This window comes from Sander lucioperca, chromosome 20, assembly GCF_008315115.2.
Source record: "Sander lucioperca isolate FBNREF2018 chromosome 20, SLUC_FBN_1.2, whole genome shotgun sequence".
NCBI classification, from domain to species: Eukaryota; Metazoa; Chordata; class Actinopteri; order Perciformes; family Percidae; genus Sander; species Sander lucioperca.
In genome coordinates this window covers 19763720-19780172 of record NC_050192.1, presented here as the reverse complement: position 1 = coordinate 19780172, position 16453 = coordinate 19763720, and the positions used below count along the sequence as shown (strand labels likewise).

Here is a 16453-nt window from a genome sequence, read left to right as displayed (position 1 = left end):
CACCAGCTCCAGGTGGGAGGAGATAAACTGCGACTGCAAGCATCTTCCTGCAGATCACACAGATGGAAAACACCAGCTAAATGTTTGTGTGTGTCCTATTTTCTTAGCTGTGGTCTTTATTGGTTATAGACTGAATGGCAGTTGATGTGAATTGTTTATTTCTGTTGTAATTTTCGGGCGTAACTGTAAAGTTAAATTGGACGCACGAGTCTTCTACCCGGAAGTTATTCTACACAAACATTGTGATTGGTGGCCTGGTTGACAGCAGACCTGTCTGGGGAAAGTTCATTCACAGCCCATTTCCAAAGGGGCGTCACCAACGGACGCCGCTCAAACGCCTCTGGGCGCAATTGGGGATAGTCCTTCAACCAATCAGAGTGATGAAGGAGATGACGTATGCAGAGCGACAGAAAAACATCTCAACCAGCGAGCATGTTGCATCGTGTGAAGCCCGCCTCAACGGTTGTTATTGGTGCCTCGATTTGGAAAAATTGGAAATGGGCTTGAATGGGCTCTTGGCCAGACTGACTTACAGAGCAAATCTCAAATTTGCCGGAAGTTCGTCAGGGTTTACCCAGGCTATGTGATTGGGTCCATTAGCTCTAAAAGCAGAGCAGAACCAACGGGAAAGAATGGATAGAATAGATTACAAAGAATATAATAAAGGTATAAATAATATAAGCATAAATGCATGATACATGTTTTGTGTGTTACCTGGTATACTCTGCCTCCTGATGGCCAGCGCCCCATCTGGAGGTCTCGCCCCAGCAGAGTGTTTAGTGTACGGCCCCTCATCTGAAACACAAAAACAAACATATTATTCTGGTTCTGGAGCTCAACAATTTCCTCTTACTGGTTCCAAACCTCTATCAGTTTCTCTAAAATGGTTCTGAAGCCCCACAGTTCGTCTAAAAGGTTCTGAGGTACAACCAATTTCTCTTAACTGGTTCCTGTATGTAGCTCTGAAATTCACCACTTCCTCAAAGTGGTACCAAGCCTTTACCGGTTCTTTAACGGTCCAGTGTGTAGCGTGTTTAGTTGTTCATTATCAAAATCTGTGTTGCCCGTTTATAAACTTGTCCTTTTTCATGAATGTTTACATGCACCATCAATTCCAGGTATTCCTTTTGGCTTGAAATTTGACATTTGCGTTTGCATGAACTGGGGTAGACGCTCCATATACATGCTCCATCTTGAAATACGTTAGCCGGTAAGGGACATACAGGACATACTGCTCCACCTTTGTGTGTGTGTGTGTGTGTGTGTGTGTGTGTGTGTGTGTGTGTGTATAAGGGACATACAGGACATACTGCTCCGCCTTTCGCGTTTTCTCTGTCACATGATAAACTCACAGCTGCTGCTAATGCTGCTAACGGGTATCGTAGCTTCCCGGCCCCGGCAAGTTTGAAGAAGGAAACATGGAGGACCACACGTATTCAAAATCCAAATTTCAGGAACAGGAGTCTCCTTCTTCACCCAGAAAAAGAAAAAGGAGATTGAAAAGAGCAAGAGACCGGCTTTTTGAAGCGTGAAGGCTACCGTTGCTGTAATACGTACTTTGAACTGCGTGGTGAGAGATAGTTGATTGCGATATATGATCCCAACGCTAGACCACACAGTGGACCTTTAAACTGGTTCTGAGGCTCTACTATTTCCTTTAACTGGTCCCAGCCGTTCACCAGTTTCTCTAACATGTTTTGAAGCTATACCAGTTGCTCTTACTAGTTCCAGGCTTTTGCCAGTTCCTTCAACTGGCTCCAAACCTCAACCAGTTGTTTTTACTGGTTCTGAAAAGCACCACAACTCTCCTCTAAGTGGTTCCAAAGATGTACCAGTTCCTCTAACTGGTCCTGTAGCTCTACTAGTGGCTCGAACTGGCTCCTAACCAGCCCTTTTGACTGGGTTTGAAGCTCCAACAGTTCTTGGCACCTCTACCAGCTCCTCTAACTAGTTTTGAAGCTTGACTAGTTAGGTTGAATGGTTCTGAACTAGGGCTGCACAATTAATCGCAATTTTATCGAAATCGAAATCGCAATATGAACTAATGCAATATCCAAAATCGCAAGGGGGCACAATATTGGTTGTAATTTATAATTCATACTGTTTATTGATCCCCAGTGGGGAAATACAATTTACACTCTGTTTGTTAGAAATCACTACACACAGGCCTGAAATACACACACACATGCTCAGGACCTATTCATGCACAAATGGAGAGATGTCAGAGTGAGCGGGCTGCCAGTGCTGGACCAGCTGGACCAGCGCCCTGAGTGGTTGGGGGGGGCATCTGGCACCTGGCAGCACCCAGGAGTTGAACTGGCATCTCTCCAGCTACCAATCCACACTCTGTACTTTGGTCCGTACTGGGACTTGAACCAGCGCCCCTCCAGTTCCCAACCCAAGTCCCTACGGACTGAGCTACTGCCACCCCAAAGACAAATATGTGTCAAACCATTCTAAAATAAAGTATTGTGGTGCTGCAAAGACGTCCCGGCCTACAAATCCTATCCTACAGACTAAAAAAAATCACACTTCAATCATTTTTTTCAATGAAAATGAGAATAATGATACAAAAATGATCATTCCCTCCAATATCGTGAATCAAATCACAATCGCAATATCAGTCAAAATAATTGCAATTAGATATTTCACTCATATCGTTCAGCCCTATTCTGAAGCCCTACCAGCTCATATAACTGGTTTTGGACTTCTACCAGCTCATGTAACTGGTTTTGGACTTCTACCAGCTCATGTAACTGGTTTTGGACATCTACCAGCTCATCTAACTGGTTTTGGAGGTTCTGTCAGTGCCTCTAACTGACTCAAAACCTCAACCAGTTCCTTTAACTGGTTCTGAAGCTCTAAGTATCAGAGTTTTAAAGCTATAGTGGGCAACTATATTTTATTAATGAAGGTCCATACAAAGCTAATTAAGCCTATCAGCTCCAAAAAAAAACTCTGTCTGTATTTCTCAGTATAGCTATGTTTACAAAATGGTGTAGTCCGTCGACTTTTGCACGCAGCAGCTTGAGTGATGCGTCAGATATGAAGAGGACTGCTGCAACGGGTAAAGGCATGGCTGAAAACCCGAAGAAGCGCCCACGAAATCGTTCAGTCAGTGATTGCACTGCTAAGAAAAGACCTACACGTTCAGCAGAACTAAAATCCATAAAAGAAAGTGATCGACGACAAAGACAAACAAGGATAAACATTGGTGTGGCTTTTTCTATTTGGAGAGCGTTGAAAAAAAGAAAAGGTACAGATTTGTATGTTGCGCTCTTGAACAAGTTAATAATGAGTTCTGTAATGTAGTAGTAGGAGTAGGAGCAGGATCACGGAAGGCTTGCGTCATGTGGACGCGCCGACAGTGTTGTTGTCATTACTTTGAATTCCTCATGGAGGAAACAGAAACTACGCACTGTAGCTTTAAATGACCTCTGAGTCCACAGACAAACCTCACGGGTTAAAACATCTACTCTTGCGTCCCACAATGCATCTGTACTCACCATCACCATGAGACATCGCAGAGCTCCTACCACAAAAATACATCCCAGAGCTAAGATGCTATCTTGTTTAAAAAATACTGTAAACTAACTGTAATCCCGCTGGCCTCACTAGCCAGTCAGCTAGCACGTTAGCATCCTCGGCTTCAGATGATGCTACTCGTTAGCCTCCGACAAAGCTCTGAAAACTAACAGAAAGACTTCCACTGTCTGGTTTGCAGTCTAAAAGCTGCTGCTGCTGAGAGGTTTATAAAGTCAGCCTGTTCTCATGAATAAAGAAACGACTGCCAGAGAGGGGTGACCTCATCAGTGCAGCGACCAATCCCTGTGGAGAACGCAGTGGTCTATCTAAGTCAGGACCAATCTCAGCAGTCCGCCGGGAGACCTCCTGGTGATGTTCAGTTTTTTTTTCATTAAGGGAATGAAAACTAAATGAGGGCTCTCATCGTTATGGACAAGCGAGTAATAATGTTAGCTTCGCTGTTTCACTGTTTGCTGTTTTCAACATGTCAGTTTAGCCTCGTCTGTTTGCTGTTGTTTGTGATGGCTGCTCCCTAACTGGCCGGCTTCGCAGCAGTAGCGACAGTTTGCAAATCCACAAGCTAACGTGGGCTAACATCGACTCTGCTATTTATCGTTTAGTCAGGGTTAGACACTAACGAAGTGTCGCTATGGCAATGTGCGGCCGTTAATCTGGGGGGCAGAGATTCAGAAGGGGGGTTTAGCCTGGTCCTACCAGACTCTGGTCCACTAGCCTGGTCCTACCAGACTCTGGTCCACTAGCCTGGTCCTACCAGACTCTGGTCCACTAGCCTGGTCCTACCAGACTCTGGTCCATTTCATTGGTCCAGAGAGTCTGGCCTCTCTCCATTGACAAGTGTTAACATCCTTGAAGGCGGGTACTCTGTTGAAGTTTAAAACTATTGCATCTGCCCAGAGCCACTCTGGTAGCCTGGCTCCGCCCTCCTACGTCATCGCTTACTGCACCTTTAAGTACAGTAAATATCAGATACTTTTACTCAAGTAATATTCTTAAAGGAGACTTAAACTACTACCAAAGTGATGTTCTGGTAACATATTTGTACTTTTACTCAAGTATTGCTTTCAAGTACTTTATACAACAGTGGTTTTTGACCAATGTCACTATTCCGTTATACATACTGTCACACAACAACAGACATTGGATAATTAATTGATTAATCCATTAAGATCATTGAGAAAATAATCGACAATGAAAATGTTGATGCCCTAATATACACACGGTCAATCTGTGATTGTGTGACGGTGCAAACGTTTGAACGTGAAAAATCATCAAAAAGAATATGCTCCTTTGCACGGCGAGTTTCTCTGAATCGGTTTCCTGTTTTATCTCGTCACAGTTCGCGTTGTCCTATTTTCGGTCTTCTGTTTGGTTCTATTTCATGTTGCTCTGTTCTATTCTAATCTGCTCTAGATCTATTCTCCTCTATTTGGTTCCAGCAGCTGAGCTGAGCAGAAACAATGACACACACACACACACACACACACACACACACACACACACACACACACACACACACACACACACACACACCATAGCTAACTGAAGATGAAAGCTGAGCCTCCTCCACATGTAGGACAGCAGCATCTCTCCTTTTTCAGTCTCCAGCTACAGTTCATACTGTATACACACACACACATATATAAAATACTATATCCTCTGTGGTTTGTTATATAATATAAAAAATATTCTAAGCTTGTTTACAGTTTTTTTCGATTGCTAAAACGACAGTGGGCACACCTGGAGCTACATGTGCTAAACTCAGACTACAGTCTGCAGAGCAGCAGTTCATGTGGACCAAACTCTAGTTTGTTTTTCATTGATTGAACACAGTTTGAACAAAACTCTACAGACTTATCCCACGGCTTTAACCACAACCTGCACAACACTGTGGATCTACAGCGCGTTGTTCAAATGCTAACACACTGCTGTCAACACTGTTGCAGTTTTTTTTCCAATTGCTAAAACACAATTTTTACAAACTAGGCTGGTTTTATCAAAATACTTAACACAACACACACAAACTGCAAAATACCTCATATATATCCTGCAAAATTAAGCACCATAACCAAAACTACTGTACATATAGCATTATCAAAATCAAACTTTTGCACCAAATGGCACACACTTCATTCATATTACCACATTTTTGTCTAACCAACTACACACTGTTGGGCATAATGAAAAGCACTCTCTTATTTAGTATGCTCTGCCATAATAGTTCAAATTGTAGAAAATTCTTCAGATTGTTCACATGCACAGAAATATTTGCAGATACACACACACATGCTGTTTTTTATTTTTCACCAAACAAGTCAATGAAACATATGCACAGCACATATATTTACACTTGACGGAGAAGAAAAATATGCTCACAAAAAAACAGTAAACTGAAAAAGAAAATTGCAGAAAAAATGTGCAGACAAAATATATAGAAAAAAAAGAGGCATCATAGTGCTTACTTCCTGATTGAAGTGGTAACAATTAACCATTGTGGTGATTGGCCAGGTGGCACATGTATTGGCCAATTAGCTCATGTCGTGTCATTTTGAATGGCAGTGTGGAAACATGTGACTTTGTGTCATCCCCAACCGGCACCGTCAGACACCGCCTACCAAGAGTCTGGGTCTGCCGAGGCTTCTTCCTAAAAAAGGGAGTTTTTCCTCGCCACTGTCACACTAGCCATTAATAATGCTTGCTCTTGGGGGAATTACTGGAATTGTTGGGGCTTTGTAGATTATAGAGTGTGGTCTAGACCTACTCTATCTGTAAAGTGTCTCAAGATAACTCTTGTTATGATTTGATGCTATAAATAAAATTGAATTGAATTGTCTGATGGTCAAGTACCAGAAAAAGATGAACGTGGAGCCCGGGTCCTAGATGTTTAAAAGAGAAAACTCTTCCACGGCCGCGAGCTGAAATATGTTTTACTTGTATATTTCATAACCACTGAGGTTGAGTGTGCCACAGTAATGATCCATTTTTAATTATCCTACTTTCATACACGGGACGAACAAGTTTAAAAACCTCATGAACACACAAATAATACTTAAGTAGAAAAGATTAAAGAACGGCTTGCTTTCTCTGCCTCGGGGCTTTCATTAAAACAGCATAAGAAATTAAAAATAAAATAAAAAAATTAATAACTACATCCAATTTTGTTGAAATGAATGTGAAGGCAACCCACGAAGCCGATCTTAAAATACTCCACTTTTATTTCTGTGGGAAATGAACCCACTGTTAAAGAAAGCGATGGCAATCCCACCTCGTTCTACTCTGATTGGGATGATGCTCAGCTGCAGAGGTGGAAGTACATTTACTCAAGTACTTTAGTACAATTTTGGGGTACCTTTACTTTACTTGAGCATTTCCATTTGATGCTACTATATGCTTCTACTCCACTCAACGCATTCTCATGAACGGGTTTCTTCTGATTTTGTAGGAAAACTTATGCACACCCAATTCGTAAGATATCCCACGGCGTTAGGCGTTACGTGACGACCGGTCATGACAGTTAAGTCTGGCCAAGAAAAGGTGACTGTGAGCCGGGTACAGGGGCCTCTACAGTTAAGTTTAAAAGGTAAAGGTACTTTAAATATACATACATGTAGCGAAATCCATTCTCTGCATTTAACCCATCCCTCAAGGGAGCAGTGGGCAGCCATTTATAGCACCCAGGGAGGGACCAACTCCAGATCTGAGCTGGTGCCTTGCTCAAGGGCACTGACTGGAGAACCTAGTGCATGTTTTTTTTGATTAGAGATGCAACGATAGACCGGCCGGTGACCGGAATTGGCCGGTTTTCACGTGCTCGGCCATGACCGGCGACCGGCAGGTCAGTCTGACATATGGTGATTTCATGCCGGTCAACGCTACAATTAACTGACAACATAAGTTATACCAGTTACAGTTCTCCAGGACGCACGCACACACGGACGCCACAGCACGGACGCCACAGCACGGACGCCACAGCACGCTCTCTTTTTCCTTTCTCTCAACTTCTCCGCCGTGTGTCGCGCGTACCCCCTCGCGGTGTGAAGCGCGTGTCGGAGCTATTCTTGAACATGTAGGAACCTGGTGGATTAACCTGCAACATGTCAGCTGTTTGGGAATTCTTCAGCGTGTGAGCAGAAGATAACAAGTTTGCAATATGCAACACCTGCAAGGAGAAAGTAGGGCGTGGAGGGACGACACCAAAAACCAAAATCACATTTCTTTAGTTGATATTGACGTGAAAAGAAGGAAATGGTTCTAACATTGCTCTTTAGATGTGTGTGAATGTCCCACACCAGGAGTAATTTATATAGTTCTATTTTATAGTGATCCATTATCTGTTCAACACATGTTCTATTAAAGAAAAGATAAATAATTTATATTATAAATATTTGTGTGAGCTGTAAAGTGGTTAGAAAAAATGAAATCGGAATCGGCTGGCCTAACTCAATGAAAATCACCCTAGAAAGTAATCGGTGCATCTCTATTTTTGATGGTGGAGGAAACCAGAGAACCCCGATGCAAACATGGGGAGAAGATACAAACTCCACACAGAAAGGGCCAGAACAACTTAGATTCGAACCCAGAACCTTCTTGCTGTGAGGCCACAGTGCTAACCATTGGGCCACCATGCTGCTGTTTAGGCGACGTTAAGTGAGTGGCATGCGGCAACAACAGTTACGTTAAGGCACCAAATGGACTAGTTAAGATTAGAAAGAAAGATCGTTAAAATGAGCTCCAACTTTACCAGCTGCCACAATAAACACATTAACGCATCAATACTAATAATATAATATATATTGTTCTGCAGAATGAGTACTTTTACTTTTGGTACTTGTTTACGAAATAAAACTATCAAAAGCCGTCTCGGTTCGTCTTTCCACTGTTCCAACAATCACCACTCTGGTTTGGTTGAAATTAACCCTTAATTCACCCATTTACATGAGGAAATATGCTGGCTCTATACACGCTAAAAGTCCTGATTATTTACATGGAGTCTGGTGGAGATATGCTGGCTCTATACACGCTAAAAGTCCTGATTATTTACATGGAGTCTGGTGGAAATATGCTGGCTCTATACACGCTAAAAGTCCTGATTATTTACATGGAGTCTGGTGGAAATATGCTGGCTCTATACACGCTAAAAGTCCTGATTATTTACATGGAGTCTGGTGGAAATATGCTGGCTCTATACACGCTAAAAGTCCTGATTATTTACATGGAGTCTGGTGGAAATATGCTGGTTCTATACACGCTAAAAGTCCTGATTATTTACATGGAGTCTGGTGGAAATATGCTGGCTCTATACACGCTAAAAATCCTGATTATTTACATGGAGTCTGGTAGGTTTGGTGATGGTGATTTTGTTAAACTAAAGGGATCTTACTCTTTAACAGAAAGGTCTATCTCTGTAGGGATCCTTTCTATAATGTTGTCAGACACTTAGAATAATAATCTGAGTCTGTCAGCGGTAACAACAGAACTTTTAGTGGACGCTAACAGACGGTGAACATTTGTCCTGTAGGGTTACATTCCAGCCCGGTTTGCGTCTGCTGTTTACAGCGTTCTCGCCCAACACTGGACCAATTTTAAAGATTTTTGTTCACATTAGTCACTTAGACATAGCATGGGGAGTCCATGTTGAAAAGGACTGACAAATCTGAGTACTTCTTCAACAACAGGTACATCATGGTACCACTACTATTACTTTAAGAATCTGAATACTTTGTCCAGCGTTCAGTATTTCAACAGGAGAAATAAACAAACACCTGAAGCTTCAAACTGCTTCAGACTTTCAGAGAAAAAGCAGAAACGTGAACAGCACACTGATTCTCTCTCCGTATGTCTGCCCTCCTTTTTTCCTCTGTTCTCTCCCCTGGTAATACACACCACGAATATTACATTCATGAAAATAAGATGCAATCCCTTTCTCTCTCTCTCTCTCTCTCTCTCTCTCTCTGTCTTCTGCACACACTCACTCTGAAGGTCTCTCGTCCTAAAGCAACCTGCAGCGATTGACTGAATGAATCCATCAGGAGATCATTTTCCACGCCACACACAGTTAAACACACACATGCATGCTTACACACACACACACACACACACACACACACACACAGCTGGCGTTAGTCGTAAACAACCAGCTCTCTCTCTCTCTTTCTCTCTTTTCAATGTCAGCAGTTCACACCAAATGTCGCTCGACCGTCACATCGACACGACACACACATGTATGTTACACATGCAAACATGCTTAGCTCTCCATCATTCACACACACACACACACACACACACACACACACACACACACACACACACTCACACACACACTCTCTCTCTAAGCAGTTTCTCTATATCTCTCTACCTTTGTTCACTCTGCGTAGGATCTGGCAGCGACATTTAAACGACACGGCGATCATGGTGAAGCCGAGCCCAGCGTCGCCTCCCCCCCCAGCGCCATGCAGATGCAGCTGCCACAAACTACACCTCCTCTTACTCCTCCTCCTTCCTTCCTTCCTTCCTTCCTTCCTTCCTTCCTCCTCCTCCTCCTCCTCTTCCTCTGTGAGCTACCGTGTGACGAACGACCTCAAACAGAAACCATCATGGAGACGCTTCCTGAGGCTCAGCTAATGAGAGAGAGGGAGAGGGAGAGAGAGACAGAGACAGAGAGAGAGAGAGAGAGAGAGAGAGAGAGAGAGAGGGAGAGAGAGAGAGAGAGTGCTGCAGATGTGAAGCTCCTCCATAAAATGAGGCAGCGGAGGAGGAGGGGGGAGGCAGAGTCTGCGCAGATGGGAGGATGAAGAGGAGGAGGAGGAGGGGGGGATGATGGAGATGGAGGGAGAGGGGGAGGAGGGAGGCTGCTGCATCCGTCTGCTGGTTTCTAATGTGTTTCTGTGCAGCTGGATGGATGGAGGGATGAAGGAGACAAAATGGGAGGATGATGCAATGAATAGAGATAAAAATGAATTTAAGGAAGAAATGGTGGTAAATTAAGGTGGAGAGGAATGATTCAGGGATGAAAAGAAGCAAAAGACGGGAGGAAAGAAATCTGAAAAGGAATAAGGAAGGAAGGAAGGAAGGAAGGAAGGAGGTAACGAAGGAATGAAAAGAGGAATGAGCAAAGGAAGTTAAGGAAAGATGAAAGGATGGAGCGAAGGTGTAAATTAAGGAAGGAAGGAAGGATGGACGAACATTTAAAAAAGGAAGGAAGGAAGGAAGGAAGGAAGGAAAGGCGGAAGGAAAGATGAAAGGATGGAGCGAAGGTGTAAATTAAGGAAGGAAGAAAGGAAGGAAGGAAGGAAGGAAATAAAGGAAGGAGTACAAAAAGGAAGAAAGGAAGAACAAATAAATAAAGGAAGGATAGAAGGAAGGAAGAAAGGATGGAGGGAATGAATGAAAAAAGGAAGTAAGGAAAAAAACTGAATGGAAGAAAATTAAAGAAAGGGAGAAAGGAAGCAAAGAAAGGAAAGAAGCAAAGGAAGGAAAGAATAAAGGATATGATTTCGTTAGTGCAGAGGGAGAAAATGGCCACAGCAGGTATTTTTCCTCGCTAAAATTTGGCCTAACTTTGGAGCATGTAGCACGACACGGATTCCTTAGAGCGTCTAGTCTGATTTGATACCAGTATCGTCTGTCTTCAGCCTCTTAAAAGATCGATCTTGTGTAATAATAGTTCCTTTTTTCCCTGAACCAATAAGAAAACTGCTGTTCTGTCCTCTGTGCTGTCATTGGCTGAGAGTGGAGGAGGGGGGCGTGTCCTTGTCCAGCAGGTAGTGAAGTGGACATGTGGGTCAGTGTCCCAGCCGCAGATTACACCGGATTAGTGTGTGTGTGTGTGTGTGTGTGTGTGTGTGTATTAAAGGTATTTACATTGATATTACCATAACTGCAGAAAAATGCAGGTCAACATGCTGCGTATTAAACTATTAAACACATACTGTATCTCTCTCTCTCTCTCTCTCTCTGTGTCAGTGTCTCTCGACCTCTCCTCACTGTAAACCCACTGACGTGATAAAATGTGTCATTGTGTAGCTGTGGTTTGGTTCTGAGGGGTTCTGGTGCTGTTCAGCCAGAGTAGCAGCTGCACTCTGAGCCTCTCCCGCCCCCTGCTGGAGACAACAGGACAGCACAGCAGGAAAACATGGCCGTGTACTCACTATGTCCTGTACTGTATTTTATGTCCTGCTGAATTTATCCATAACCACAGTTACATCATCACTCTGTTGAAGTGTGTGCTGATACTACTACTTCTACTACTTCTACTACTACTACTACTACTACTACTACTACTACTGCTTCAGCTAATGCTACAAAAACTGATATTACTTAAAAACTAAAACATCTTATCAGCTGATAAAAGGATGGAGCCAAGGTGTAAAGGAAGGAAGGAAGGAAAGATATAAGGATGAAGATGTATAGGTAGGAAGGAAGGATGGAAGGAAAGAAAGAAAGAAAGAAGGAAAGAAAGAAGGAAAAAATGAAGGATATAAGGATGAAGATGTATAGAAAGGAAGGATGGAAAGAAGGAAGGAAAGAAAGAAAGAAAAAAAGACAAAAGAAAGAAGGAAGGATGAAAGGAAGGAAGGAAGGAAGGAAAGACAAAAGAAAGAAGGATGGAAGGATGGAAGGAAAGAAAGAAAGAACGAAAGAAAGAAAGAAAGAAAGAAAGAAAGAAAGAAAGAAAGAAAGAAGGAGGAAGGACTGATACTACTTCTAAAACTAACCCATTGTATAAACAGCAGCTCCTGTTGCCGGGACAGAAGGACAGAAGGAAGGAAGGAAGGAAGGAAGGAAGGAAGGAAGGAAGGAAGGAAGGAAGGAAGGAAGGAAGGAAGGAAGGACAGAAGGAAGGAAGGAAGGAAGGAAGGAAGGAAGGACAGAAGGAAGGAAGGAAGGACAGAAGGAAGGAAGGAAGGACAGAAGGACAGAAGGAAGGAAGGAAGGAAGGAAGGACAGAAGGAAGGAAGGAAGGAAGGAAGCACAGAAGGAAGGAAGGACAGAAGGACAGAAGGAAGGAAGGAAGGACAGAAGGAAGGAAGGACAGAAGGACAGAAAGAAGGAAGGAAGGAAGGACAGAAGGACAGAAGAAAGGAAGGACAGAAGGAAGGAAGGACAGAAGGAAGGAAGGAAGGAAGCACAGAAGGACAGAAGGAAGGAAGGAAGGACAGAAGGACAGAAGGAAAGAAGGAAGGAAGGAAGGACAGAAGGACAGAAGAAAGGAAGGACAGAAGGAAGGAAGGAAGGAAGGAAGGACAGAAGGACAGAAGAAAGGAAGGACAGAAGGAAGGAAGGAAGGACAGAAGGACAGAAGATCTAAACCTGACTGACTGAGACGAGGATTCAGCTGACAGACGTTAAACTGAAACGGATCATCTTCCAGAACCGTGTCCATCAGTCCAGCTGTTAGAGGGACGGTTACAGAGTCTTCTGAGCATCCAAAAAGGGCCAGTTCTCCTTCAGGAGAGATAGTCTTATAATAAGACCCTGACACACCAACCAGACCGTCGGCAGTAAAGCCAGCCGGACTGATCAGTCGGGTCCCGAGGTCCAAAAAATGCCTCAGAACACACTGAGGAGACGCCGACGTGAGCGTACGCTCTGCACGTAATACGTCTCCATAGCAGCAGGCGCCGCTGCTCTCTATTGTTTCCATTAACAGTCTGATTATTTACCAGAAAATGAAAACCGGCAGCTGATTGGACGAACGCGTCACGTGGTTCTTTTTTCCCCGGAAATTCCAAGGGGGTAAGCCTCTCCTCGGACCGTGAACCTCCTATGGCGCCATTTTGATGCTACCAAGCCATCACCCCCCGTTAGCATCCCATTGACTGCCATTCATTCTGACGTCACTTTGACAGAGAATAACTTTACATCTGAAGAGTTTAAAGACTCTATTTGTCCATTGTTTATTTCTAAAGAAACACGACAATGTATAAAAGGCTCCATTACCTTGTAGCTCACGTTATGGCTCCGTAGCAGACGTTTTTATAAAAATAGGCTAACGATTGGGTCATAACCACGAGACTTACTGTCTCATAGTAGAGGAATTACCGTATAGTACAGGAGAAGCTCTCAGGCAGTTTGGACTTCCATTAGCTGTTTAAGTGTAATTACTAATGTTAACTATCATTTTAGTGATCAATAATTAGCCTGTGTCTATGTTATCTCCTTACATATACCTACGCTCTCCGTCTCTGCTAGATTGGGAATGATTGAGATTTCTCTTGGCACAGCTACCAGAAGACTTCCAACTTTCAGACAGGTTGCTCACGTCACATCTACGTCTTCAAGCTCAGTTGGAGGCTGCTCAGTAACGCTCAGCCATCACCGGGAAAGATCTTCTAATATCCTTCACTGGTCTCCGTCCAGAGACACGGGATCTGTTGGTCCACTCTTATATACAGTCTATGGGAAATTCACAGCCAGACTGTCATGGCGGCTCGTTCAGAATACGATCTCATATTGTACTAAAATAGTTCACTGAAACGTGTTTCTGAAAACATTTTAAGAGAGAAATAGGCCGTGCAGTTGCTGAATCTGTCTTCATTTCAGATCAACAAAGGTCAGTTTAAAAGATTTTCGTCTACGTCTACTGGATAGTCGCGTCGCGTTCAATGGATTAATTTGCATAAAGATGGGCATCGGCCAGCTTTTGGACGCGCAGCATTTTTTCAAAATGCAGCGCCGCCTTCCCAGGATGCTTTGCGTGCACGTTGAAGTCACTTGACGTCACCCAGAGGAATAGAGTGGAGCACGGCGCGACAGAAGCATCGCACGGTCAAATGGATCTCTACCGTTATAATAAACCTCGGGAAAAAAAGAGGAAGATGGGCAGCTCCAAAATAGATGCAGCAAGGCACCATTATCTGATTTACATTTGTCACAAACTGGAGAAACAGAGGGGTAAAATGTATGTAACGGGACTAGGGCTGAACGATTTTGGAAAATAATCTAATTGCGATTTTTTTCACCAATATTGCGATTGCGATTTAATATGCGATTATTTTTTAAGCTCTTTGTCTTCTGTGTTATTCAACAAAGACGAGCTATAAATCATTGTATAGTATGAACAACACAAGATTAGACAGATTAAACTAACTGTTGTTTCCTGGAGGCCAGGCCTGGGTGTGATGATGAATTTATATGAATGACATCTTTTATTTAACTACTTCAGTCCCAGTAGTATACGGAGCACTGACCAAGCCTGGTGTAAACATTCATATGAAAGTCAGAAACTAATCACACAAACTAAAGTGCAGATTGCAAAAATATAAAAACAAATATGTGGCTTTACCACACTTAGTAGTATTTAGATTATTATTTACTGTAATAAACATATGTAAACATGTGGATTGCACTTTTTAAACACTGTCTTTGAATTTTACTAGACAGATAAATAAGTAAAAATATTATATATATATATATATATATATATGTGTGTGTTAGGGCTGTCAAACGATTACATTTTCTTAATCGCGATTAATCGTTGAATTTCTATAGTTAATCGCGATTAATAGCATATTTTATCACGATTAAAATTCTATTATTTTGCATTTCAGAACAGTTTTTAAGTCCATATTAACAATGGAAAGCCATTCTTACCAGTGGATCTGGATTGGGAATCAAATGAATGCTGGCGTAAATTACCAGTTTCATTGAATGCACCGTCTGTGTTTGTTACATACCGCTGTTGAATCCTCTACAGTGAAATACAGACAAACTTTACACCGTTTATCGTTAGCTGTCAGCATTGTAACCGTGTTTAATCCAGCTACTAGCTAGCGGTAGGCTAACGTTAGCTGCTGTCGAGTAGTGTTAACTAGCTAGCGGTAGGCTAACGTTAGCTGCTGTCGAGTAGTGTTAACTAGCTAGCGGTAGGCTAACATTAGCTGCTGTCGAGTATAGTGTTAACTAGCTAGCGGTAGGCTAACGTTAGCTGCTGTCGAGTGTAGTGTTAACTAGCTAGCGGTAGGCTAACGTTAGCTGCTGTCGAGTAGTGTTAACTAGCTAGCGGTAGGCTAACATTAGCTGCTGTCGAGTATAGTGTTAACTAGCTAGCGGTAGGCTAACGTTAGCTGCTGTCGAGTGTAGTGTTAACTAGCTAGCGGTAGGCTAACGTTAGCTGCTGTCGAGTGTAGTGTTAACTAGCTAGCGGTAGGCTAACGTTAGCTGCTGTCGAGTAGTGTTAACTAGCGTCACGTGCAGCAATATTTGTGTTTCCTGTAACGTCTGTTTCAGAGCATCAGAGAGAAGCGCAGACATATCAGTGGCTCCAGAATGAGGCACCGAAATCCGCTTTGCTATTCCTGCAGCAGCAGGATGTGTTACGAGGAAGTACGGCAAAATAGTCGCCTGTCGCAAAGCCAAGTGAAGTGAAAATAAATTAATAAATGGCGGCATGCGATTAATACGATTAAAAAAAAATGAACGCATTATGCTCGACCCTTAATCGCATCGTGATTAACGCGTTAATGCTGACAGCCCTTATGGTATATATATATATATATATATATATATATATATATATATATATATTACTGATCTCCAGTCAGTAACAAAACAAAAATGCACAAAATAAAAGGCATAACGTTTCTGTCGAGCCTGAGGCCATTGTACAACAGGTCAAGATACGGCGTAGTGTTAGCGTGCTAGTTGATGCTTTCTCTGCGGAGTGCACACTGATTTGCTCTCGCGAGTCACGTGACCAAATCGCAGCCTCTGCGATTAGGAAATCGCATTTTAACATATCGCGATATTATTGTATATGTGATTAATCGTTCAGCCCTAAACGTGACCTCATGTAACGGTGCATCACTCATCAATCATCATTTTTTAAAGACTTTTTTTAGGCATTTTAGGCCTTTATTTTACAGGACAGCTGAAGACATGAAAGGGGAGAGAGAGGACTAAACCTCTATAT

General features: G+C 42.8%; 1 protein-coding gene across 8 annotated transcripts in view; it reads right to left on the bottom strand.

The window, feature by feature from the left end:
- grip1 (glutamate receptor interacting protein 1) overlaps positions 1-16453 on the bottom strand; it is a 101796-nt gene that overhangs the window by 43104 nt on the left and 42239 nt on the right. For 6 of the 8 annotated variants that reach the window (XM_035995897.1, XM_035995901.1, XM_035995902.1 and 3 more), the window contains exon 2: positions 715-795. In XM_035995897.1, coding sequence (XP_035851790.1) covers positions 715-795 — 81 coding nt within the window. Of the gene's footprint in view, positions 1-714; positions 796-9898; positions 10185-16453 lie in introns of those variants that run through there. The other 2 variants (XM_035995898.1, XM_035995899.1) reach the window with 2 other exon arrangements.